This window comes from Nelumbo nucifera, chromosome 7 (assembly GCF_055504915.1).
Source record: "Nelumbo nucifera cultivar China Antique chromosome 7, China Antique-T2T, whole genome shotgun sequence".
NCBI classification, from domain to species: domain Eukaryota; kingdom Viridiplantae; phylum Streptophyta; class Magnoliopsida; order Proteales; family Nelumbonaceae; genus Nelumbo; species Nelumbo nucifera.
Window position 1 is genome coordinate 3,829,967 of NC_142655.1, and position 27,152 is coordinate 3,857,118.

The 27,152-nt window shown below is 36.2% G+C and overlaps 2 protein-coding genes across 3 annotated transcripts; both read left to right on the forward strand.

The window, feature by feature from the left end:
- Window positions 1–3,231: 3,231 nt before the first annotated feature.
- LOC104597511 (bZIP transcription factor TGA10-like) lies at window positions 3,232–9,080 on the forward strand. 2 transcript variants are annotated; one of them, XM_088891393.1, is made up of 11 exons: window positions 3,232–3,809; window positions 3,931–4,028; window positions 4,834–4,910; window positions 5,016–5,144; window positions 5,278–5,346; window positions 5,446–5,505; window positions 5,620–5,697; window positions 5,802–5,874; window positions 6,052–6,323; window positions 7,433–7,672; window positions 8,753–9,080. In XM_088891393.1, exons 1-11 carry the CDS (start codon window positions 3,772–3,774, stop codon window positions 8,900–8,902), a joined length of 1,284 nt encoding a protein of 427 aa, XP_088747519.1. In that variant the 5' UTR covers window positions 3,232–3,771; the 3' UTR covers window positions 8,903–9,080. The 2 variants fall into 2 exon arrangements, with proteins under 2 accessions (XP_088747519.1, XP_010257393.1); XM_010259091.3 differs by having other exon boundaries at window positions 3,295–3,809; window positions 3,928–4,028.
- Window positions 9,081–20,718: 11,638 nt separating this feature from the next.
- LOC104597510 (large ribosomal subunit protein eL6-like) lies at window positions 20,719–22,956 on the forward strand. Its single transcript, XM_010259090.3, has 4 exons — window positions 20,719–21,068; window positions 21,164–21,270; window positions 22,271–22,452; window positions 22,546–22,956. Exons 1-4 carry the CDS (start codon window positions 20,812–20,814, stop codon window positions 22,699–22,701), a joined length of 702 nt encoding a protein of 233 aa, XP_010257392.1. The 5' UTR covers window positions 20,719–20,811; the 3' UTR covers window positions 22,702–22,956.
- The last annotated feature ends 4,196 nt before the right edge of the window (window positions 22,957–27,152 follow it).

Below are 27,152 nucleotides of genomic sequence, written 5' to 3' on the forward strand. Positions count from 1 at the left end.
TAAGATTACACAAGACGTGGATGTTCTAATATTTTAAAATAATTTATCCAGTATTTGGTTACATTGAACCATGCTATGAAAGAAGTTCATTTCTGGTATGTGGTATACATTGTAGTTCTCGCAAAAATTACATTTTATGTGGGCTTAATTAATCAGACCCATTAAAGAGGAGCTACACAAGATGGGAGGCAGCCGTAAGATGTACAAAAGGGACCAAGGAGATTTGAAGGGTCCAACTATCCAAGAGAGGAGAGTCAAAGGTTTCGTTGTCTAATCGATCTTGGCAACTTGATTAGCTTCACAAAAGACATGGCGATAGGCAACACTTGGCTCCAGCTTCATATTCATAGATTAGGTTCTCTTTGATGATGTTCTTCAATCCCATTTGGGCAGTTTTTACTACCTTGCATTTGCATTGAGAATATCTCCGTATTTGTGTGTTTTATTTCATAAAGAGATATTCCCAATATAAGATTGCAAAAAGCTGTTAGAATGGTATAAATACAAATTTGCCCTGATAAAAGCCGATCTCCCTCAAACAATGATAAATTTATTTTTAAAGTTCAGTGCCAAGTCATGGGCTTCCCAAACAGCCCAGGCCTCAGTGACAATGATTTTAAATCAAGCACTCTACCCAAATAATTTCGTGCAATAGAACACAAACCAGTACGTTTCAAAATTGATTTTAATATGTTTGGGACTTTCCAAAGAACCACCAGAATTATCAATATAGTACATTTATAACCCAATAAGCCTAGGTATTTATGTATATGACAATTAATTGGGCTTAGCACAGTCACCTCAACCCAATTAAGCATAAGGTTTACCATTTAACTAGACCCACTGACATCCCTAATTATATATGGCAGCATAATTTTAAGACCAATCATCTTTTGGCTTGTAAGAATGTGATTTTAATTAAATGTGGCATATATTTATTGCCTTTTCATTGGGAATGTCCTGGTTTACAAGTCAGCACCACTTCTTGTCCTAGTGGCCAGCCAAAAATCAATCTAACAGCATGTACCAATTAAGAACAAAGTGTTATTCATTTTATTACTTTTTAATTAATAATATTATCATTTTAGTTTAATGGCTCAAACTTAATCTCTATCACTGGATATGGGTAAAAAAAATTAAGAAAGAGAAAATTAAAAAAAAAAAAGACAGAAGTGTAACTACAAAACAAGGTTTCTAAAACTGACCCAGACAATAAACCAGTCAGGGGTCCAATTTCTGGGTTAAACGGTCCAATTGTTTGAATTAAATAATTGGCCCGTTTTGACAAAAAATAAAAAAATGGTCAAAACTGTTAAATGGTTCAAATAATTCAATCGTCTCAGTTAATAGTTTGCTGACCAAATCAACGTTTTTTTAGCAAAAATTTAATTTTAGGAAAAAACAGAATCGATTACCTGACCGGTTCCCATTTTTTCCGGTCCAACTGTTTGGTCCAGTCTGGTTTTAAAAATCATGCTACAAAATTCCTCTCTCTCTCAATCTATCTATATATATATTATATTGATGGACGGTCTTGATTGAACAGGCCCAGTCGCCATGCCTTTTGGGTTAGGGGATTTGGTAGAAGGACTAGAAGCGGAAGAAAGAAGTTAGTAAGACTCGTAACCGAATTGGGTTTGTTTGTCTGTTCTAAAATTCTTCTAAATTTTCAATATTTGTTGATGATAATTTACCCTTTTTTTTAGTGATTTTGATTGATTTTCATTTGCAGATTAGCTGCTGGTCCGGGATTTTGGAGTGGTTGGAAACGGGAACTAAAGAAATCGCGGGAAAGGAGAGGGGGGCTGGTCGGTTGGGACCCACACTCTTCCAGATATTTGATTTGACGAATCTGGTGCTTTTTGAACCTCTTGGCCGTTAGATTCTTTCATTTTGTAAAGCACTGTGGGTCCAATCCTCTAACGTCCCCGATTTTCTGTTCCCGCAAAACGGGCCCACCTCTTGGGAGCACGTGCCAGTGTCATGCTTATGTCAGCATGATGACAGTTACCTACGCTGATTCGTTCCGGTCCATCTAAAAACACCAAATGACAAAACTACCCTCACTTGTTCCTAAATTTACTTATTCCATTTCCATGGCTACTATACTCTATATTTCCATTTAGTTTAAGAGTTTTTCGATAATGGCCGTAATTCCTTTTTTCTTATTTTTTATTTCTTTTTTAAGAATAACACGGTAATATACTTAATTACTCTCCTTCAAAATCAATGGTAATGAGACTAAAATCCGCATCTTCATTCGACCAAACCAGCTAACATATCAACTCAGATGTTATTTAGATTTAGATTGTAGACAATGAACATTCACATTCAAACAATAAGAAGAATGCTGAGTTCAGTTATTCCGCATTCATTAATATTGGTTGTACACTAAATTTAGATTTTAAGTGATGATATATTAAAATATTTTATTTTTATTGATTTATATTTCATAAAAGATATTTTTACTTTAAAAGGAATTGAACAAAAGATATCATTGATCCATATCTTTTGCCAAGAATGTTTATCAATACAAAAAAAAAAATTTACAATTTTTTCCAAAGAAAAAAAACCTGTCTATGACCTGAAACTGTGACCTATTTTGGATGTTTTCACCAAATTCGATGCTTGATACCAAAGAAAAGTTAGTAAATATATCCCACAAGTGGGTTTTAATTAATTCTCAATTCGATAATCTTCGTCCAGAAACACATAATCAATTGACATATACCTCTCATCAAAAGATCGTAACCATCCATCCAATCAATTATCCATTTTTCTGACCCACCCCTGATTTAAAAAAAAAAAAAAAAAAAATGCAGCTGATATGAACTCAATACTGTTTGTTTTTGTTTGTATTTTGATCCATAAGTCATAACCAAACCCAAATGACATTTTAGGGTTTGAGCAGACCACTCTCCCTCTACCTGGCTTAGTCATTCGTGGTCGAATTTGGGTCAGCCAATTTCAAACCAGCTTTGGACCCACCGCTATGTGGTTCAGACCACGTGTGAACTGGTTGTTTCAAAAGGAATTTCCAATTTTCCTTGTAAAGGAGAGGTGGGGAGACTTGAACCGTAACCGGAAGAACATTTTGACAAGATAGTATCGACAAATTACCTGCGCACGAGTACAGATAAAAGTCCGACACGCATGAGGGTAACCATGGTAGTTAATTACATTTGGAAGGCTGTTTATGTCATTTAAAGAAATTTAGAGAAGCTCACACAAGAAATGGGAAAAGCGGTATTCGGTAGAGCTTGAAAGGGCGGTTTCCACCTTCCCCCCCGAAGTAGTTTTCTTAAGTCTACGGCGGTTTTGTCCGCGTGGAGGGAGAAACTGAGAAAGAGAGAGATTTTAGCAGCTCTCTCTTTGTCTGAGAATTGTCGTGGTTTGCTCTCATAAAGTCGTCGGAGGAGGTCGGGATGAGAGAAAGAGACGAGAGTAAAGAAAAAGCTTCTACTTTTCCTTCTTTGCATACTTGTGCTCCATTTCTTCTGCTATAGTTTTTCTTAAGCTCTTCGATCAAAACTCTCTCTCTCTCTCTCTCTGCCCTTGCCCATCTATGATGATGGATATCGAGAAATGATCGCCATGGAGAAAACAGAAGATCGTTTAGCCATTAATGGGACGCTTGCTCCATAGCTCTTAAAGCAGAGAAGGAAAGAAAGCTCGTCGGGGTCCTCTCGATTTGTGGCTCGCTGGCTGGCTGCTAATAAAGACAACAGCAACCAAACCCAACAACACGAACGCCATCAGATTTCTGTTGGGATGATGCAACCCACTTCGTCCTTCTCTGGAAACCTCATGTAATAATCGAAGAAAGCAAGAGATTCACAACCCATGTTTTCAATTTTCCTGTCAAATTTTCTTAAGAAAAGAATCGATTAGTGGTGCAGAGAGCCTCATAGTTCTTGTTTGTGACAGCAGCGGTAAGGACACTGGAGCTTATGACTTGGGTGAATTGGATCAAGCTTTATTTCTGTATCTCGAAGGACAGGATCACTCATCACTACAAGAACAAAGACGTAAGTTTTATTATCTTCTTCTTATTCATGTTTTTTGTTTCCTGGGTTTCTATAATGTTTCCTCTTATTTCTTTATTTATTATGCTTTTCCCTTCGGCACGAAAGAGAGAGAGAACCATTGATGTTCTTGACAATGAGATCCTTTCGGTCCTGGGAAAAGCGTTTTTTTGCAGATCAATTATTCAAATCTGAATCTGCTTGTACTGTGTTTGACTGGATTCCCACACATAAAATATGTGAAATTTTGAAATTTTGACAAGATAACTTTTTTCTTATTTTCTAAAGTTTTTCTTTTCTTTTCTTCAAGTTCATTGGGACCGTGACATCTAACAAACTGCTCATGAATTCCTCGCAAATTCCAGTGTACTGCAAAGAGTACGAAGAGGGCATCAGTTTTGCTTTTCTTTGCTTTTTTTTTTTTTTCTTTTTGTCTTTGTTTCTCTTTTCTTCTTGGGACGGTTTTTTTTTTCTTACTTTCCTGCTTGGGACGGTTGAGTGCTGCAAATCACAAATGCATGGCGATCCTACACTCCCTCATGAGCCATAGACTCCTATTCCTTTCACCTTTTTTTTTCTTTCATGGCTCGTGTTTCATTTAGCTTTTATCTCCTGCCTCTCACTCGGGTTCACCTGTAATCATTATGTCCGTGCAAAAAAGAATATGCCCTCCCTCCCTCTCTCTCTCTCTCTCTCTCTCAAAAACACAATTCAAGTTTGAACTTTGAATTGCAAATTTTGGAGAGATTTATTTAATGCCTGTAGTGTGGCATGATGGGTTTCATTTAATTTCATGGTATATATGCAGAGAGCCCAGGGATCAGACCACCCACTTTGAATATTTTCCCTTCTCAGCCAATGCATGTAGAGCCATCTCCTACAAAGGTATGCAGTCTAAAGCATGGAAGTTTCTTTCTTTATTTCTTTATTGTGGGTTTTGCTTATTTTAATAATAATTTGAAATGGGTATATTTCATTTTATTTTTGCAGGGTAGTGCAGTTTTTGTTTCTCCTACAGCTACAAACACTGGTCCAAAGAGATCATCAGAGCCGACCATGGAGTTATCCAACCCTAAAAATGATAAGGCATCTGGTCCAGAACCAGCAAAAACTGCCAAGGTAGGATAAGAGATAAAAAGAAATTGGTGAATGGGTTTGGAAAAATACTTATTTTGAGGTTAGTTCCCAACTTTTGTTATGTTTCTCTTTCGAATTAGTTGTGATTCTTGTGGGTTTTGATTGTTGGGGGCAGCGTGAAGTAAACCGAAAAGGCCCAACATCGAGTTCAGAGCAAGAAGGACCGAAAACACCAGACCCTAAGGTGGCTGGCTACTGACTTCAAGACAAATCTATAGTTCTGTTAATTGCTTCTGCCTTTCAGCATTGACTGTGTTTTGTGTTTTGGTTTATTTCTGCCCAGACATTAAGACGGCTTGCTCAAAATAGAGAAGCAGCTAGGAAAAGCAGGCTACGGAAGAAGGTCAGTCTACAGCCTCGAAAAATTAAAAAAAAAAAAAGGGATGAGCATATTTAAAATTTCTTCTCTAATTCTTCTTGTCGACCAACCTGAAACTGAGTTATGTTTCAATTACAGGCCTATGTTCAGCAACTAGAGTCTAGTAGGATTAAGCTAACTCAGCTGGAACAGGAGCTCCAAAGAGCTAGAGCTCAAGTGGGTCTTTTTTAATTAACACCCGAAGCTACTATTTCTCGAGATTGTAGACATGGTTAATACTGTTCTAATTTGTTTGCTCTGGTCATCTTCTTGATCACTAGGGCGTATTATTTGGTGGAGGAGCCCTCCTAGAAGACCAAGGCACCCCTCTGGGTATCACCAATCTGAGTTCAGGTATTCCTCTATATATTCTTCCGCCGAACTACGTTGGCTCTGCAACAGCTCATCAGCCTTAGAGTCATGTTTCAATGTTCTACCTTTTTCTTATATCCGGTTGTGATTAATATACATATATATATATATATATATATATATATATATATATATATATATATATTCTTTGTGTTTTAGATGCTGCAATGTTCGACATGGAGTATGCAAGGTGGCTTGAAGAGCATCACCGGCTCATGTGCGACCTCCGAGCAGCGGTGCAAGAACACTTGCCTGAGAACGAGTTGCGCCTCTTCGTGGACAATTGTCTAGCACACTACAATCAAATTATTAACCTGAAGAGCATGATTGTGAAATCCGACGTCTTTCACATTGTTTCCGGCCTCTGGAAAACTCCGGCAGAGCGCTGCTTCATGTGGATGGGTGGATTCCGGCCCTCAGAGATAATTAAGGTCCAAACCCAATAACTTCTTCGAACCATTTCCAAAGATAATGCTTTTCTAATTTCACAACCCATACAAATTCAGAAACAACTGCACTGCTGCAAATTCCTGCATTTTCCAATTCAGAGAGCTGAGAATAATGGGTTAGGATCGGTTATTGCTCCCGAAGGGTATCGAATTCGGAGTGTGATGCAGTAACACAGAAAATATATAATATAAAAAAGCTAGCTAATACAGTTTTCATCTTTTTGGACCGAATTTACATGTTTAGAAAGAGAAAAAGATAAATAAAGGAGGGAAAGAGAAGTTTTGTTAGCTTTAATTTACAAGCTTTGGGCCAATAAGTGACGAACACGTTCGGATCACACTATTTACTCTGTGTAACTGCTCCTGCATGATCACCATTCATCATCCTCTTTGTTTTAATATGTACGTGGATATGATAAACGAGGATTGAAGATAATAGCTATATATGGTGAGACTGAGATGCCAAGCTGGGAAAGAAAGATTTAATGCATGGGGAGAGTTAGTTCTCGGGATACTGGCCAATAGTTAATGACGACGATAGTATCGTGTTCGTGAAGGTTGCTATTACTTATTAGCTGTCGTGGTAGAGTATATAAACTCGACCATCATAGAGTTTTCATACGTCCCGGCCCGTGCACTTCTTTTCTCTTGGAGGTTGCAGCTTCACCGCCGGTCAGTCGGCGTGAAGTGACCTGCGACGCTTTATCGTCACCTTCTCCATCCCTGTATGCAGTGAAGAGGAGGCGACGAGATGATGCTGCGTTACGTTACAGAATTACAGTCTGTATCTCTGCTGTTACCATAGAGGAAGAGAGAAAGAGACTTGAAGGTTTTTGATTACTTTTTCCATTAATGGGTGGATAGTGGTTTAGATCGAAAGATGCATATATTACTTCCGTATCTAGACACTAGACCGAATATCTCGAACTTTCTTTCTCTTGCTGCATTGATGAAAGCTATTTCTGCTTCCTTCTTTGTTGTTTAATAAATAAGTGAAGCTCTTACAAGTTTGTAGAAGAGAAAATAGAAAAAGAAAAGTGGAACAGTTTTGTACTTGATGTCATGATTTGGTTCAAAAATATGTTGGGCAGATTCTTTTGAATCACATGGAGCCATTGACGGAGCAGCAGATATTGGGAATATGTGGACTACAGCAGTCGACGCAGGAGGCCGAGGAGGCGCTCTCACAAGGGCTCGAAGCCCTCCACCAGTCACTCTCCGACACCATTGCTTCTGACGCTCTGAACTGCCCTTCTAACATGGCTAACTACATGGGCCAGATGGCCATCGCCATTAACAAGCTCTCCACCCTTGAAGGTTTCGTTAGACAGGTAAACGGAGCTCCCTCTACTCTCTCTCTCTTAAAATTTTCCAGGCAAGCCAAGAATCGTTTTATTCCATCTAATTCTAATTTTGTTTTGATCTGTTTCAATTCTGTCTGCAAAATTCTGTCCGTAACTCGGTATTACTTTGAAATAGAATGAAACCTAACACCCGGCATGGACGTAGGCCCCACATCTACCATGTCCGCATTCCGGAGATATCTGTACACCCATGTGGACATGATGTCATGGTCCCTAACCGTCTGATCCGTAGATTTGTGCTTTCCTCCGCGAGTGATATTTGATTTTGTCTTCTGTCCATTTGAGGGAGGGAATATTGAGATTTTAATTGATGGTTAGTTCTGTGTTCCGGCCCGGCGTGCATATTAATTTACATTATTCATACACATATTTACATATTTATATTTATATTATATATACATATTTTATGTGTTTTTTATGTTATATTTTATATATAAATATTATATAATAAGCCTAGGCTGCCGGGCTATATCACAGATGCTAAGCCCGGCCCATGATCACCCCTACTTGGGATACTTTTGAATGATTCATAAATTCAATTGGAAATCAATCAGTTAATCGTTTGATTGATTTGGTTATTTGATTTTTCAGTTTTTTATATTTATAATATATATTATAAATAAATTTATTTCAGTAACCGGTTGACCCGGGTATCGCACAGGTGCTAACTGGTTTCGTTTCACCTTAAAACCACACCACTCCAGGGAGGCCAAAAACCGTTGATTTGATCGGTGACCCACTAACCCGCGTGGTTGATCCATCGATTTGGATAATGGTTTTAACCAATTTTTTATTTTATTTATTTTTTAAAAATCAAAAGGGGCCGTACGTTCAAACCAGATGGTCGGACCATTCGACCTAGAACCGATGGCTAAAACTGTTTCAAAATTACCAAACTGAAACTAAATCGAAATTTTCGATTCAATTTCATCGGTTCGATTCAGATTTGGGTTTTTTTTTTATGATCACCCCTAGTTTGTATCAGATACGGGATGCATGAGTTGTAATGTAAGTACAAGGAGGTAATGTTGTTTGGATGACTTACAGGCTGATAATCTGAGGCAGCAGACCCTTTACCGGCTTCACCAGATCTTGACGACCCGCCAGGCTGCCAGATGTTTCTTGGCCATCGCTGAGTACTTTCACCGGCTACGAGCTCTCAGTTCTCTGTGGCTGGCACGCCCTCGCCTGGATTAAATAACATGCATGACATCCTATCATCCTTCTTCTTCTTCTTCATCTTTATCAGAGACCCCTTTGGACTCTTTCACATGGAGATGTATAGCCAACCAGATAAACAGATGGATTAAAGCAGTGTACTGAGACATATACATTTCATCTATGAAAAAAGAGATCGATACTCTCCTCTTCTCTCTATCGTTGTCTCTTATATATGGTTAGGAAATTGGGAGAGGTAATGATTTAAGAGGGTCGAGACTCAAGAATATCAACCACGTGCATGAAGAAAGGATGGAACAGAAGAGAGCTGATTGATTCATGTATCTTCTAGAGAACGAGAATGCCAATGTGATTTTAGCTTAATTGGGGGAAGGACGCAGAGGACGAGTGTGCGAGTCAAACGTCCAAGTGGCGTTTTAATGGGTGAGTGCATGTGTTTTGGACGTATTCGACGAAATGTGACAACGAAGCCTCTACCAAGGACATTTTTATTCTAACTCTAGTAGTCTAGTTTTCTATCAAGTTTGGGTAGTGATGGCTCTCCATTGAAGTCAAGTACTGACGTTCTGTAAGGCATAAACTGACAGTCATGGAGGGTTGGTAGCCCAACAGTCATAACAACTGTTACATAAAACTAAAACCAAATGTTCAGTCATTTCGCCATGGTCAGCAACTTGGGGTAGTCGTGGGTCGGGTTGGTTTGAATTGGGATCACCCCAGAAACTTCCATGTTTGAAATTTGAATGATATAGATCAACTCGGGTTGGTGAGGGAGGGAGATAACTTTCTCAATGGGGCCTCCATTGTGTGGGTTAATTAATGGGATTGGGACCAATTTTGAATGGGCACTGTGTGAGCCTCACAACCTAAGTTTTGCCCCAATTAGTCAGATAAAAATAAAATTTATGAAAGAAAGGAAAAAAAAAAAAGCTCTATTGGTATGTCAACTAAATATAGTTGACAATCGTCTATAGTTTGACATTTGAGAACTAGGGTTTCAATTATCTTTGTTTGGAGGTTAGGGTGATTATACATAAGAAATTGTTCTGACTTGTGACCAATCTTTGTGCTTCTTTAATTCTAAATGAATGAAATACTAAAAGGGCTTCACGGTGGGTTGAATAGGGTGGAATAATCCCAGATTAAAAGAATTGCAACACCCGCAAAAAAAAAAAAAAGTTTATGCTGACATGGCAATTGCTTTTGTTTCATAAAATAAAATTATACATATTTCTTTTTTCTGATGTGGCAATTGTTTTTATTATAAAAATTAAAGTTATAATAAGGCTTAAAAAATATAATACACAAGAAAATGTCTATCATGTATTTCAAACAATGAATACTCGTTTTTTATTTTTATTTTTTTCATCTTGATATTTACAAATAGGTTTGTTAGGATGGATATTAACAGTTGGAACCATTAATATTTACAGATAGGATGAAAGTATTAACATCCCTGAACTCTCATTATTTCACGTATCAGTGACTTGTGGATAACCTTGATATATATGATATTAACACCATCACATGATATGCATCAATATTAATATTGAAACTTGGTTTACGCAGCATTCCCAAACACCCCCTAAACTTAATTAATACCTAGCTAGGATTGGAAGGCAACAAAACCTTTGTTAGTAAAGAAATAGGGCGTGAATTAGGGGTGGTTTCATAAAAACTCAAGTGACTAAACTGAATGGCTTACTGCTTAGTCTTTCAGTTTGTTGGACATTGGCGCACTTGAGAGCTGAATATATTTGGAGTATAATTGAAATTCTTGGACTGTTTTTCAAATTTTTTTCTTTTTTGCCCCTAATGGACATGGACATGGACATTGCATTATGAATTTGTGCAGTTCTCAAGCAAGTGGCATCATCAACTTATAAGGTCCCACTTGGTTTGCGGGAACAGGGGTATGGAATGGAATTGGAATGCGGGCCATTCCAATTCCAACTGTTTGGTTGGAGGGAATCAAAATTTTATTTTCATTCTTGGTGGAATAGCATTTCTTTATTTGAGGGAATGACCATTCCCCTCCCTCTCCCTTAAAAATAAAATCTCATTTCAACTGATTCTAATTCATGTTTCAATTCCTGTCTGAATCAAACAGATTATGGAAATAGATCATTCCAATTTCCATTCCCAAGAATTTTGATTCCAATTTCATTTCTGAATGATTTTGATACTGCAACTTTGCTTATATCAATACAATCTTGTTCTTACAGATAAGCTGTCGTTTAACAGATTTTATGAAATTTTGGGCTCAATTAACAAATAGTAATCTGATTAGGATTGGATATCTTGAAACAAAAGCCTTAGGCTCAGTTTGGAAGGAGCACAAGTGCAAATATGTGGAGTGTAAAACCTTAGGCTCAGTTTGGAAAGAGTGTAAATACAAATATGTACACTGCAAAACCATATATTTTGTATTAGGGTAAATTATAAAGACCCCCCTGTACCATGACCATGAGACAAAGATCCCTTGACCATTAAATTTTTCTATTTTCTTTTTTTGCCCTTTTTTCTCTTAAAACCTATTTAACATATTGTCTTGCGTTTCTTCTCTTCTTTTCCTCTCCCTCACCGTCCTCTCTTTGGCCACGTGAGAACTAAAGGATGGATACGACCCTTCAGTTCAACACTTCATAACTCGTAAAACTGCGCCTCCTCTATTTCTTGTTCTCTCTCCTCAGAAAAACAGAGGAAGACACGGAAAGAGTGAATGACTGCGCCTCCTCTGTGAGGTTGGTGTTGGTCTGTAAGGGTAACTAATGTTTTGTCAATTTTGCATTCGTGAGTTGTGATTTTAGTATGCAAATAGCTAAACATAAATAAATAAATAAATAAAATATATATATATATATATATGGCACATGGTACCAAACCAACCATTAATTCTATAAGCATACAGATGCAAAGATGGTTTTAAGTACATCGGATTCGTTTTCTAGTTTGAGCTTGTTAACCAGATATTTCATCAACAATCGAACTGTCATTCTCCCATCTCTGTAGAAGACAAGATTAATTTACGGGGGGAGGGACAAATGCTGTTGATTAGACGAGGAGTTGTTTTAACCAAATACCACGGTTTTCCTTTCAGATAAAGCACAGACATATAGAAAAGGAGGGAAAAGAAAGAAAGAAAAAGTAACAGACTTACTTGATTCTTAGGTAGCTCTTGGGTATCTGAGGCAAGAAAGGTTCTCTTGTTCCGCATTGAGTAGCAAGGTGCAATAGATTAACTGGAAGCGACACTAAATCAAAAAATGAAAGAGAGAATAGGGTCTTGAGTTTCTTCCATTATTTCTTCGTGATCTGATTCTTCCATCTATTTAGTACTTACTGATGTTGTGATGCTTGGAGAATAAACCAAACACCGGATTGCGTTCTCGGAGGAGCCTCGACGACTCTAACATCTGAGCTCGGACTGACAACGTCTAAAGCCGGTTGTTGAAACTGTCGGGCGTAATAAGTTGCAGGCAGCAGCATCGGAGAACAAGAAGAGGATGAAGCTGTTGGATTCCATGGGTTAGGCCTATATCGCCATAGGACCTCAGGTTGAGGAAAACTCAAACTGGTCCTCGGGTGCGGCAAGAACAAAGGCGTACCGATGATACTGGTACCACCACTAGAACTGCTTGGACGATGTTTAATAATGGTTTAACTTGTTGTGTGATGCTTCTAATACTACTGCCGCCGCCGCTGCCGTTGGGTGGTAATAGATCGAGCTCCACCAATCTGACTGTTGGAGTGGTTGGTTTCATTTGATTATGCTTAAACTCGGTTATTCCCGCCACATAATTACCGATTCCCAGCTGAAGCTAACCTTCGTCTTTCTGATCTTGTTGGAAATCCTTGGAGCTGGAGCCGGCTTCGTTGAGGCTACTGGTTTTGCAGTCGTCTTCGGCCATTTGACCAACCACCGGATCGGATTCGGGGAGAGAGAGGAAGAGAGAGAAATGTGAAGGAACAGGAAGATGAATAGTGTTTTTCTCGTTTAATTATGGGGATTTAAAGATATTGTAACCGCCTTTTTGGACGGAAGGCTAAGGGAAGGTGGTCTTTGTCTCACGGTCATAGTAAGGGGTCTTTGTAATTTACCCTTTTGTATTATTTTGTATGCATTTGCACTATATATATATATATATATATATATATATTAAAATTGGTCCTGATACACCCCTCTCCTTGTTTCAAAACCCCCTTTCTGATTTTTTGTTTTTTTGAAATTTTTATTTTTTTTTTAATTCCACATAATTACACATTAATCCAATAAGGAAATCACATATACTTAATTACTACTAACAATCATAAAAAAGAGGGATTTGCTTTTCTAATGTTTAGCCAAATAGCACCACTTTCCCCCACTTCCTCATAAATTGTCTCTAATTCCAATTTATGTCCTAAATAATTTCTAACTCTTATTTATCTCTTAAACTATCTCTAATTTAGTAGAGAGATTCTCCCATAAAATATCTGTAATTCCTATTTATCCTCTCCCCCACTTTTTATCTATATCTATCTAAATAAAGTTTCAATTAAAAAAATTCAGAACTATTTAAATGTTATAATGAAATTAAATACTAAATTTAAAATATTTATTCAAAACACAAAAAAAATTAATAGATTTAATAATATTCATATTATTAATAATAAATTATTTTTATAAAATTCATCATAAAATTATGTAGTAACAATATAAACTATAATTTTACGAATGATTCGATTTAAATGTTATTCAAATAATAAAAATTTAACACTAAAAATAAAACATTGTTTCAATATTTCAATAACTAAAAATCTTAAATAAAAACATTAAAAATAGCTAAATAATATAACAAAATGTTTAATATTACTAATAAGATTAAAATAAATATAATTCAAATAATGAAAATTTTTAAATATTTTACATATTATTTAAATATTTAAATAACAAAATATTTAACATGACAAAATTTTAAATAGTTAAAATAACGAAATTATGTAATAAATTTAAAAAATTCTTAAAAGTAGAAAAATAATTATCATATTCATATTAATAATAATTTAATAGTTTACAAAATTAATAACGAATTATGTAATAATAGTACAATTATAATTTTATGGATTATTAAATTCAATAAATAATTGATATTTTAAGAATTTAAATAACAATATTATTTCGATGACTAAATAATATTGTAAATAACTAATTTCACTTATATCAATTAATAATTATAGAAAATAACTACCAACAAAATTATATTTATTAGTAATAATTTACAATAATAGTGTATATTCCTTATATATTTATATATACTATAATTAATATTTATTTTATTTTCAGTAATTATTTATTGTTTTTTTATAAATGTTCTTTCAATAATTATTTATAAATGTGTTTTTATTTTTTTATTAATAGAAATTTATCAATAATTATTGGAAATTAAATAACTATTATTTAACTTTTGTAATTTAATTTATTGTATTTTTTTATAAATTTATTTTTAATAATAATATATTTTTTATAATTTAGATTAATACTAATTAGAGATTAAACTATTATTTAAGATTACACTATTTATTGACTAATTTAGTATATTTTCAGTATTTATTAAATTTTTGTAATTATTGTATTTTTATTATATATTTATTATATTTTCATTATAAACTTATTTACAATGATTGTGTACGTTTGCTATAAATTTTCAATAATTATTGGAAATTAAACTATTGTTATTTATTAGATATTAGACTACAAATTTAGTTGAAATTAGGAGTATTCAATGATTGGTTCAATTCAGTTGTAGGTTGTTTCGCCGACCAAATCGATATGGTCAAGTTCACAGTTTGTCACGTGAAACCGATTGACCATTAGCGAAAACCCACCAACTCAGGTTGAATCAATTTGGGTCTATTTTCGGTTTAGTTTGTTTGTTCAAAAGATTTAAACTTAAAAATTAACTTTAAATTTCATAAATTTTAATGATATTATTAAAAAATAAATTATAAAAATTAAATCTATGATATAAATTATTTTAAACTAACAAATATGGGAATTTTCTTACTTTCCTGTATTAAAAATTTTAATTTAAAATATAAAATATTAATATTTATTTATTAAACCAAAGCCCATCTGAAATACTAGAAAACTGACCAACTCGGGTTATGTTTGATCAGATTGTTTATTAAAAAGTTAAAATATAAAACAATTATATACTCTTATGTATTTCTATTCTTTAACTTTTACTTAACAAGGCAAGTGTCCCCGTCACCATGCCTCTCCTTTCTCCATTATCCCCACCCTGCATTCTCTTTTGACTTTCTCTCCTCTCCCCTTCCCACCACTCCCATTAAGCCATGTCACCCAACTACCTAAAAATATTCCTATAACCTCTCTCTCCTTAGGTATTTCATTTAAACCAATAGGAAATTATCATATTGCCCCACTCCCTAATCAATTCCTAAAATGCATCCCCCCAATCTATATCCACTCTCCCTCATTTAAAATATGTATATTAATTAATAAATAGTTAAATACGGTTAATATTTAATCTCACCCATAGTCAATGAGTATTAAATAGTGTTATGACCAAAAGTTAATAAATAGGGTTAGTAAATTATCAAAAATTAAATATTCTTATTAGTACGGTTAGTAAATTACCAAAAATTAATAAATATTGTTATTAATTAACTCATTAACAACATTTTATAGAAATTGAAAACTCTTTAACTAATTTCTATAAAGTTGAGAATTATATTTAACAATTATCAAAAAGTATAAAATTTTAGTTATTGTTATTGTTGTAATTAACAACCAAATACAAATGGGGGAACAAAATATTATAATGTTAGAAAATGAAATTATTAATTAATTTATATTGAAAAATAAAATATAAATTAGTATAATTTTGTTAGTAAACTACCAAATAAAAAATATATTTAATAACAATTAAAAAAATTCAATAAATCCCCATAGTTACACAAATGTAATAAATTTTTCAAAAATTTTCATGAAAACCTTGGACGGGGAGTGGGTGCCTTGCCTTGAGATTGGCTTGGTGTGCAGCATGGCCTAGCCCAAGGCCCGGCCGCCAATGGACTAGCCCGACCCATGGCACGGCACGGGCCCATGCGGGCTAAAGCCGTGGACTGTGCCTAACCGACCCCCAAATTATCCTAGAAGAGGGAGGCATGACCTGGGACGCCTCGTGGGCCAACACGACACGACTATCACTTTGTGCGGGTCATTTTGTGCCGACCCAGTACGACCCAATTTACACATCTACTTGAACTCGCCCAATACTGGGGATGGGGCAAGGAAATTTGAGGATTATTCGTCCTTGATGAGGAATGGGGTGTCTTGCCCCTGAACTCGCCCGACATTGAGGAATGGTTACCTTGCCCTGAACTCGTGTGAGACTAGGGATGGGGCGTGGATGGGGTAAATCAGTAGAGTGTCTTGACTATGGGGTAGAGAAAGGGATGGGGTGCCCTGCCTTGAACCCACCATGTTGTCATTCCTATATAATTGTTAATTATTAGTGGAATTAATAAAAACATTAACCTTTAAAATTATTTTTATTTATTTAAAATTAATCAGAATTTCATTTAAAAATAATAAAAAGAACAAAAATGATTAAGACTACCACAAATTATTAATAAAACTAAATATATTAAAAAATATTTATTCATATTCAATTAACAATAATTATTTTCTATAAATCAACATTAAATGAAAAATAAAATTATTAAATCCTTCAGATTTTCTCGTACACCACGCGGGTCCCTGCTACTTTGTATTTATACTCCTTCCAAAGTAAGCCTTATGTTTTATGTTTTGTATTATTTTGTATGTATTACTCACTATGGAACAAGTCCATCTGCCACGGATTTAAGGATGGCCCACCAAGGAACAGACACGCAAAGGTCCGCTAGTGATTAGTCCGTGGCTTAAAGCAAATGCATGGTAACCCCAGAATCACATGTACGCCAAATTAGCTATCTGATTCATCTCTCTCTCAAGATCACTCGTTTAGAGATAGAAATTAATTGTGGTCCAGGGCATTTCCTTTTTATCGGGGATTGAGAATCTCCGAATTTTCCCCGCCCCCTGAGTCAATTCCTAAAAGTATATCATATTTAGAGTATTTTAAGAAATTATATTATGGGAATTTAGGAGTATTTTAAATATTGTATTATGAAAATTTACAAGTATTTTAAATATTAAATTATTAGATCCTATAGGTTTTAGGAATTTGGGAAAATTTAAAGATATTTTAGAAATTAATATTAAACTTAAGCATATTTTAATAATTTATTATCAAGTTCGAGAAATTATATGCAAAACCCGTCCCACCTCATTCCCGATTCAGGGCAAAAGTATTTTCCCTATCCCCACCCCGTCCCTGTCTAAGATCAAGGAAAACCCATCCAATTTAGGGCAGGGCCCCGATTTTACAGGGAAAGTTTCCATCCCCAGTCTAGGATATTGTATCACAAAACAGCGGTAATAGGCCCTCAAATAGGTAGATTAGAGAGAGATGCAAGTTTCCCAAGTCAAAAATATTAATTGGAAATGTGTGACCCAACACTGAACTCAATACCAATGATGGATAGTCGAGTTGGTGTGCATGAATTGTCTCAGCAGTGGTGCGGTTTTGAATCCTATGTATTGTTGTACTATTCACTTAGAGTAATGACTCCTATGGGATGTCATGCAGTGATTAACACCAAAAAAATAACCCTAAACTCAAATGAGAGACTAATCTAGTCTTGGACTAACAAATAATCATGAAAAATAGGGTTTTAATCGGATCGATCAGCTACATAAATCCCATATCCAAACTTTATTTTTGTTAGATTTGAATCGGATTGGGATTTAATCCAAATCCGACTTATTTAATTTATTAATTATAAATTTTATATAATTGCATATAATGTGTATATATAATATAATTTTATATGTATAAAATAGTATTTATTTGAATTTGATTGAATAGTTAAATTAAATGCAAATTATTAATCAAATGCAAAGATAATTGGACCAAATGTTGAATTGGGTAAGCACTTGCAGTTGACAGGCCAACATGAACTCAATGATATTGATACATGCATGTAGCTTCCTATCTAATCAAACATCCATTAAGTGCATACATCTCATTCACTTGTCTAGTCATCACTCTACTTCTCTCCTCTTACAACATTTGATTGATGAAGAGGCTGAAAGCACTTTTTTTTTTTTTTTGAATATTACTAAAATTTAATTGAACGATGGATCCTTCGTAAGTCATATTGAATTTAATTACAGGACTTGACTCAATACAGACATTTTTTTTTCTTCTTCTATTCTCTGTTTCATGAGCAATATATTAACGAATTAAATATTCCTGAAGAAGGCGTTCTATCCCCATTTCTTTGTTCGATATTGTTCCTGATATATTCTAAGTTTAAGGTTATCAATAATTGAGTTGGGAGGAGAAGTGAGATTTGAACTGATTGAGTTGAGGTCAGATTGGGCTTAACACCACATATGCACCTTAGGTTTTGGATTTGGGGTAAGCTGGTGTCTAACCTAGCCCAGTAAATGAATAGACGTCTCAATCCAATTTTAATATTATTTCTATATCTATATTTTATTATACTAGTATTAAAGTTGTAAATGAGGGTGTAGAATTTTTCTTTATTAAAATACCCCTGTTTAAATTTAGTCCATCTGTGATTATGAAGACAAGAAATTGAAACTTATTTTGCTCCGACCAAGAGAAGATCGAATCTCTCTCCCCATGCCTATTTGTAGAGAAGACAAGAAATTAGGGTTTATTGAAGCTTCATCAATCACCACCGGTGCTTCGTCTATTCTCCTCTTCTGCCTCCGTTCACCAATCACTGCTAATGTTCGATCACCAATCCATGTTTCGTCTGCTTTCTCTGTAATTTAAATTTTAGATTTCTCTTTGTTCGGTATTCAAAATTTTCAGAAAATAGGTGTATATGGATATAGAATTAAGGCTTCTCTATCCTCTGTAACTAAGGCCTTTCAACATTGGAGTTTTGCTTAATGGAAGAATGCCCTCCTCCTCCCAATTTTTCATTTTCTATAATTTTTTTTGCAAACACTTTTGCATTTGCTATGTTTTTGCATTTTTTTTAATTTTTTGTATTGTTTTTTACATTGTGTGCATTTCTATATTTTTTTACAATTTCTGATTTTTTGCTCAAAATATATATATATATATATATATATATATATATTAAATTTTGTATTTTCTGCAATTTGTGCATTTTTAGATGAAATAAATATATTTTTTTGATCTTTTATCATTTTTATGCAATTTCTGATTTTTGGCTGAAATATATATGTTTTGATTTTTTTTTTATATTTTTGTGTTTTCTCGATTTTTTATCATTTAATGTATTTTCTGTAATTTCTACTTTTTTGTTATATATTATAAATTTTGATCATTATGTATTTTAGTTGAATCATAATTTTTTGAGTTTTTATCATTTTATGTACTTTTTTAATTTCTTTTTTTGGTTGAAATTTATTTAAAAAAAAAAATTGCATTTATAGGTGAGGATGAGTAAGAATCATAATGGACAGGTAAGTGGGTCAATATGGGTGGGTGAGGGTCAGGGTGGGTGCTGACCCATAAACAAGGATTGGTGATGAGTCATGGTGGATTGGTGGGTCAATATGGGTGGATTGGTATTCAAACATCCCTTACCCAATCCAATCCACCCATTTGCCAAGATCTGCTGCCAACGAGCTCTTCCCACAACTCAAGTCATGAGACATTGCAGTTGTATATTTGAATATCTCCCTTGTCATTAACGGTGAGATGTTCCCAATACAGGGTTGTGGAACTCTGTAGGTAAGGATGTGGGAACAACTTGTGGTAACAGATCAGGAGTGGTACGATTAAACCTCGGTTTTTATGATTTTCACAATGCTCTTATGCTCTTGTACTTGGTCAATTAAGACAGTTTCGAGCCCAAAGTCAACTCGAGGCGTAGATTTGTCCCAAAACCAATCATAGTTCTGATGGGTTGGTCAGGTTCAACCAAAATTCTGCATCGGACCAACAGAACCTTGGACACGACAAAACCGGCCTAATGCTTCCATGCTGGGGTGCGTAGTTGCTTATCATTTTACTCCGTTTTGTTTTGGGCCTTATAACGAGCTGAGTTGTACCTATATGGTAATATGGGCTTAAATGGAAAGTAAGGGTTCTAGGAGAGGAAAAGGTTCACATTTATTCAAGCTCTTCAAGAGCCCAAATCTCAGATTAAGCCCAAAATTTCGATATTGGGCCCTTTATCTATACAAACATCTAACATGTAAGATTGACTGTCGATGAATTTGGTCCGACCCGGTGGATTAAATATATAATATTTTCAATAAGCTTATTATAATCTGGTCGGTTCTGGGTCTAAAATTATAGACCCTGATTTGCATAGTTCTTTAAAATTTATTTTCTCATCGGCTCCACTTCCACCCAGACCCGACCCCGTTGACACCCCTACTTATACGTGCTGATTTCGATAATGGGCCTAATTAAGCCCTAATTTTGCAAAACAACTGACGAGCCGAAGAGATTTGGGTTGGGTTATTTCATGTCTTCTCTGCTGTGTGAACCCAATCCATGATTGGAATTTTTCTGCGGTCTGACCGTCTGCTTAATGCTTGACCGTGACCGGTCTAATTGTAGCTCAAAGATCGGGCTGTTATTGTAAGCCCCGGTAGACCGGCTTCAGTATAGATTCTAATCGGTCGTCTTCGGAATGGGGTCTATGAGTGAAGATGTAGATCCGCATCATTCCATTTATAAGGCATTTATAAAGCCATTAGGGTTTGGGGTTTTATCTCTTTTCACGAATCGCTATTTCTCCTAGGGTTTGAGGAGTGAGATAGAAGTGAGTCGCAGAGAGACTCCCAACCTTCGTCAATGGCGCCGAACGAGAGAAAGCCCAGGGTTTCCAGAAACCCAGATCTGATACGCGGTGTGGGCAAGTATTCGAGGTCGCAGATGTACCACAAGCGCGGTCTCTGGGCTATCAAGGCCAAGAACGGTGGCGTCTTCCCCCGACACGACGCCAAACCGGCAGAACCGAAGCCCGCCGAGAAGCCGCCGAAGTTTTATCCCGCGGATGACGTTAAGAAACCCTTGGTCAACAAGCGCAACCCCAACCCTACCAAGCTCAGGTTCTACCTCCAATTCCCATGTCCATATCATTACAATTGCTTTGTTTATAGGCTTATCGGTCTGATCTCATTTTTTTATTTCTTTTTAAAATAAGGGCGAGCATTACTCCTGGGACGGTGTTGATTCTTCTCGCTGGGAGGTTTAAGGGGAAAAGAGTTGTTTTTCTGAAGCAACTTCCATCCGGTTTGCTTCTTGTTACTGGTGAGTCTATCTGTTTTTACTCATTTAATTGTTCCTTTTAAATGTAAGTTTTTTATTGGATTTTGTTTTCTTTGAAGCACGATCCAAGGGATTAAACTAGATTAATTTAACTTGTTTAGGCCTTTGCTTATGGGTTAATTTGTTCAATTGATTTAAATGTTGAATTTATTTGTTCGTGTGCTGTAATGAATTTGTTTATCGTGTGCATCTCAGACTTGATTTTCTGGGATTCTCCAACTGTAATGCCTTTGTATGAATTGTTGGTGCACCACTTCGTTTAATTTTATTCTTTTAGTGGGTACCTTCTACAGGAATATATGAACTAATTATTAAAACATCGGAAGTGGAGCTCATTCTTTCTTATTGTCTGCATTCAAATTTCCTGGTTAATTCTCCTGACGAGTTACTGAGTCACTTGCTGATTTTTCATTGCTAGTATATTTCATTTATAGTATAATTTCCATGACTAACACTCTAGCTGTGTCATTGGCTCCTTACTACATCTGGGTGATATAGCATAGCTGCAAATTTAATATAAATGGTTTCTACTATGAGTAATCAATTGGTATTGCTCAGAATTTTCATTAAGCTCCGCATCGTACAAATCTTATTGTTTTTTTTTTTTAAATATGAAACAAGATCTAATTGATTGAGGGTCCTCTGTACTAATTCAGGGAAAATCTGTCCTTCATTTACTTTTTTTCAGGTTTGCGTTATATTGTATTTGATTCTTTCCAAAAAGAATTAAATTGCACCCCTGGGCATGCCACTTTGGCTGTGTTGCAGCTCTTGTATGTGGAAGAATTTTAGTTGAAGATCAATAACTTCCGTCACCAAATGTTATTGCATTGCTAAATAGTTTTGAAGGCTGTCTGACATTTTTTATTTGTTGTGGAGGGTGGTTCTGAACAAATGAAATAAAAATGATGAAAAAGAAAAATGACTAATTATTAATTTGTAGGTTTGGTTGGTTATTGATGCATCTTTCCTTCTGGCACAGGGCCCTTCAAGATCAATGGTGTTCCCCTAAGGCGGGTAAACCAATCTTATGTGATTGCAACTTCCACCAAGGTTGATATTTCAGGAGTAAATGTGGAGAAATTCGATGACAAGTACTTCACAAAGGAAGCCGAAAAGAAGAAGAAAAAGGGGGAGGGCGAGTTCTTTGAATCAGAGAAAGAGGTTAGCCCATCTCTGTTCCTGTTAATACAATGGTTTGCCATAGCACTTGTGGGTTTTACTAAAAACTAAATTCCTTGTTTTTGCAAAATATAGGAAAAAACGGCACTCCCACAGGAGAAGAAAGATGATCAGAAGTCTGTTGATGCTCCATTGTTAAAAGCTATTGAGGGTGTTCCAGACTTGAAAGCATACTTGGCAGCTAGGTTCTCTCTCAAGGCGGGCATGAAACCCCATGAGCTTGTGTTCTAAGGAAACGCTTAAGACTTGTTCTGTCCCCATCACTCCATAATTTTGTTTGTTTAGTTTAACATTTGCAACTTAGGAATCCGACATTTCTTCCAATTTTTATATTTGTAGTGGGTTGATTATTTTTATGGTATGCTCTCCCCCCAAAGCAAGAATTTTGTTGAGTGATAACTTCATGTTTTAGCCTCTAGGCATTGGATTTGCCCTGGACTATATGTAATAATTAAGGTCTATACTTTGGGCTTCTTGACCTGTCAATCATGGCCGTGGAAGACTCGAAGTAGTTTACCAAACATTCTTGAATTGCATTAAATACGCATTAGGTGTTGAGGATATTAGACCCGAGTTTTAGTTTGTGGGAAGGTGAAATGAAATAGAAATAACCGAGGAAATTGCTTATCTTGCGATGCCGTCGCAGAACAATGCAGACACCCCTCAATGAAGTTCGATCATGCGGATGTATTGGATTTAGGGGTGGGCAAAAAAACCAAAAAATCGAATAGGCAGTCAGTTTGGTTTGGGTTTGGTGTTTTGAAAAAATCGAAGTTACAAACTATTTGCTATATAGTTTGTTGGGGGATCATTTATGTCATTTGTTCAATAATACAAAAATACCCCTTAATATGGCTGTTTATAACTTTTGGGGGGTATTTTTGTAAACCCCTCTCAAAAGTTGAAAATAGCTGTTGGGCCCCTTTGGTAGAGGGTCCAACAGTTATATTCTCGGGCGGGCCGAGCGTGGCCCGTTATGATTCTGGTGGTCTGTGGTGGGCTCTGCTTTGTTTCGTGTCAGCATGTTTGCCATTCTGTGTCGGCCCATGGTCCTTCAACCCCCGGCTCAGAATGGCACGGACTTCCGTGCCTGGCCTGACACGACCCGTGGGTCTTCATGCCAAGCCGCGGCCTGATTTACACTTCTACCCAGAATTGCTAAGGCCAGAACCATGTTTGAATCGAACAGACACATGCTCACACCTAATAATTTCTGAACAAATAAAAAAAAACCCGTACACCAGAAAATTCAAACTTTGTGGCCTTCATTCATGCCATCGCCGGTCGACCAACCCGATTACCTGCAGTCGGGCAGCGGCGTACCACACAAACAGCGATTTTGGATAAATGACTCAGCTGAACTGCCTCACCTTTCCGCCAACTGTGATCCTTCCACACAACCGATTGTAACTGAAATCCATCCTCCACAGATCCAATTCTGTGACCTGCTGAGGAATACTTCCCCTAATTCTGTTGTGTGACAAGTCCAAGAACGTCAGGTTTTTCGGAAACTTCACATTTGATAGATCAAAGTCCAGTCGATTAAACGACAAATCGAGCCTCCTAACCGTTGAATTCTCCCTGAACAGCATCGACGCGTCACCTACCAGTTTATTGTGAGTAAGTCGATCGAATCACAGTCCAATTGGCTTAACGACTTGGGAGTCTTACCGGAAAACATGTTTCGAGAGAGGACGAATACATATAAGTTGTCCTTGAACCTACGAAATGAGTCGGAGTCTGTTCGCTGCCAGTTGAATACCTGTCAAGTTCTGGAGATTGGCAAGGGAAGCTGGGATGGAACCAGAGACCTAACGTGCCAGTTTTAGTAGGTACATTAGGTAAGCACAATGAGTGAACACGTGACACATGTCTAATTAATGTTCATTTCATTTAAACGTTTTTGTTCTATTAGACAGAAATTATTCATTATTTTCTTATTTTTATTAAAATAATTAAAAATAAAATACAATAAAAAAAGAAAATGTAAACGAATTCCAACTCCCAACACGTTTAAGTTTTCTTTTTTCATTGTTTTTATTTTTAATTATTTCGACAAAAATAATAAAATAATGAATAATTTCTATGTAACGAAACAAAAACGTTTGGATGAAAGACACATTAGCTAGGACGTGTGTCACACAGTTATTATGTACTCACTCATTGTATTTACTTAACATGCCTAGTACATCCGGACCCAGATCAAGGTACTCAAGGCTTTTGGGTTGATGGAGGAAATGGGGACTGCGCCAGAGAGAAGGGTCCAGATGATACTTAGCATCTTGAGGTTCTGAAGTTTAAAAATACATGAATACAGATGAATGATATGCATATGCGAACGTTTGGGAAATGTTTGCAAATTAGATAATACATTTATTATAGCAATGAACTTTTATTATTTTACAATTTTATTTGCATTTCCTGGTGATTCTGTTACGAAGTGATTATTCCTTTCAACGAGACAATGAGCAATAGGACTTTTCTTTGTGAATCTGAATCTTCTGCCGACACAAATCTTGTCCACGTCTAACCACATAACATCGCAGCTACACATGGAAAATATCTATTTCTCGTACATAATATTATGCAGGGGGAGATGTTCCCAATTCATGGGACATACTGTGGTGTAGATAGATGTGGGTAGATCTATTGTGGGCAGGAGATCCGGAGTCTTTTTCTTTGTATGGGTGGCTTTGGCGAGAGATCTTGCTGGGCGTTAATTGGAATCTGACAATATTCTTAGCAATAGACGTGTTGTAGCTATCTTTCATTGTTATTTACATTAAGTGGAATAAGTTGTTTTGTGTTGTTTTACTTCTACCCAACTTTTCCTCCTTATTGGGTTGGTGTTTTTCTTAGGCCTCTCCTTTGCATATTTGTAATTTTATCATGTTTATTTTTATTTTCAAGATTGTTCTCTAAGTAATAGAATGACATTTTTATCCATAAAAAACAAACATACAAATAGATAAAGTTGTTTGATTATAAAAAAGATACCCATTAACCAACTTTACCAAACTTATTTATTGGTAAACGAAAAGGGCCTTAACTCAAGATTTTTTTTTTTTTACTAAAAAAAGAGGCAGCTATCATTCATTGATGTGGCTTAAATGTACATACATCTTACTGTTTGTAGTAGAGACTATAGATAAAGCTGCTTTACAAGCTGTATATGCTAAAATATGAGCAGCTTGATTGTTTGATCTATTTACATATACCAAAAGGAGACTAGTGAAAGCTTTCAGAAGTTTAGCTATCCGCGGCTGATGTAGCTTTTCAATCCAGAGTTTTGGCTTTTGGATGTCCTGCAAAAAGGTCTTGAGCTGCATGGAGTCACTGTAGACTGCTACTGAAGATAATTTTTGATTTCTTGCTGCCACTAAACCTGAAATTAATGCCTTTAACTCCGCATCATAAGGGCAGATTGCCCAGCAAGGTTTTCCTTCGTAGATGGCTTCTTCTCTTAGCGATCGTTGGAGGATGAATGCTCGTCCTGCACTTCCTGTTACAGGATCATATGAACCATCAATTTGCAAAGTGGCCACTCCATTGGGAAGGTTTTCTGAGGACTGAACATCAGCATAACTGCCCAAGGCTTATTGCCTCTCTAGTGCTAGATAGGTACTCCATTTCTTTATGATTTCCTAGGGGGTGTATGTGATGTTTTCAAACTGTTTCCTGTTTCTTGCATTCCATATAAGATAAAATATTATGCGTCCTCTTCCCAAGATCTCTACTGCTACTTCCTTTGGATGTGTGGACCTGAGTTTCTAGTACCAATTTGAGAGGATTGTGTGGGCAGGTTGATTGGTAATTGCTTCTGGGTTTAGTCCGACTTGGGCTGTGCACCATATAGCTCGGGTGAAGTGACAGTTAAAGAAGAGGTGGTGAAAAGTGTCTACTTCATTTGAACACATCACACATGCTAAGTCTGCCTGAGCTAACCACCGGTGATTTTTGTCTTTCGTGGGTATCCCTTCCCATAGCATTCTCCATACAAACAATTGAAATCGATATGGGGTTCTCGAGTTCCACAGCAGCTTCCAGTCGAAGAATGATGAAGATGATGAGCACACCTTTGAGGAGAGGAAGTGGTAAACTGAACTTACCGTGAATTTCCCTGTTTTTGTTAACTTCCAGATGGGTGTGTCTCTCTATCTCATTATTTGGGGTGATGTTTAATACATGAGGGATTGAGTGCTGGTCTACAAACTGGAGCAGTGCTGTTTGGTTCCAGACTCCATCTGGCCTTAGGAAGTCTCTCACTCTCATACATGGGTTATTCCGAGCATTTGGGGTTGGCTTTGGCAACCCTCCTCCATTTAAGGTAGGGATCCAAGAGTCCTGAATGCCAGTATTTCTGAACCATTCTTGATCATCCACAGAATGTTTGGTTTGAGAGTGGATAGGAGTTTCTAGGTATGCCGCCACCAAGGAGAACTGTTATTTATTTTTTTTCTTGCATTAAACAAATTGGATGTGGGGAAGTATTTCTGCTTGATTTGTGAACTTCACAAACTGTTTGGGAAAGCCAGCAACACAAACTTTAGGAAGACACATCTTGCTCCAAGAGACTGTCCCGGTTGGGAATACCACCAAAAGTCCCGTATCGATTTGTCTAGTGTTTTGTGGAATTTTTGGGGTAATAATGATGTTGACATCTGATATTGTGGGATGGATTG

What these genes read in the sequence shown, in the direction of transcription:
- LOC104597511 (XM_010259091.3), top strand. Translation starts at nt 3,772, where the DNA reads ATGATGCAACCCACTTCGTCCTTCTCTGGAAACCTCAT. An exon ending in AACCAGCAAAAACTGCCAAG is followed by an intron (nt 5,145 to 5,277) that starts GTAGGATAAGAG and finishes TGTTGGGGGCAG; the next exon opens with CGTGAAGTAAACCGAAAAGG. An exon ending in CGAAAACACCAGACCCTAAG is followed by an intron (nt 5,347 to 5,445) that starts GTGGCTGGCTAC and finishes ATTTCTGCCCAG; the next exon opens with ACATTAAGACGGCTTGCTCA.
- LOC104597510 (XM_010259090.3), top strand. Translation starts at nt 20,812, where the DNA reads ATGGCGCCGAACGAGAGAAAGCCCAGGGTTTCCAGAAACCCAGATCTG. An exon ending in CGGTTTGCTTCTTGTTACTG is followed by an intron (nt 21,271 to 22,270) that starts GTGAGTCTATCT and finishes CTTCTGGCACAG; the next exon opens with GGCCCTTCAAGATCAATGGT. An exon ending in TCTTTGAATCAGAGAAAGAG is followed by an intron (nt 22,453 to 22,545) that starts GTTAGCCCATCT and finishes TGCAAAATATAG; the next exon opens with GAAAAAACGGCACTCCCACA.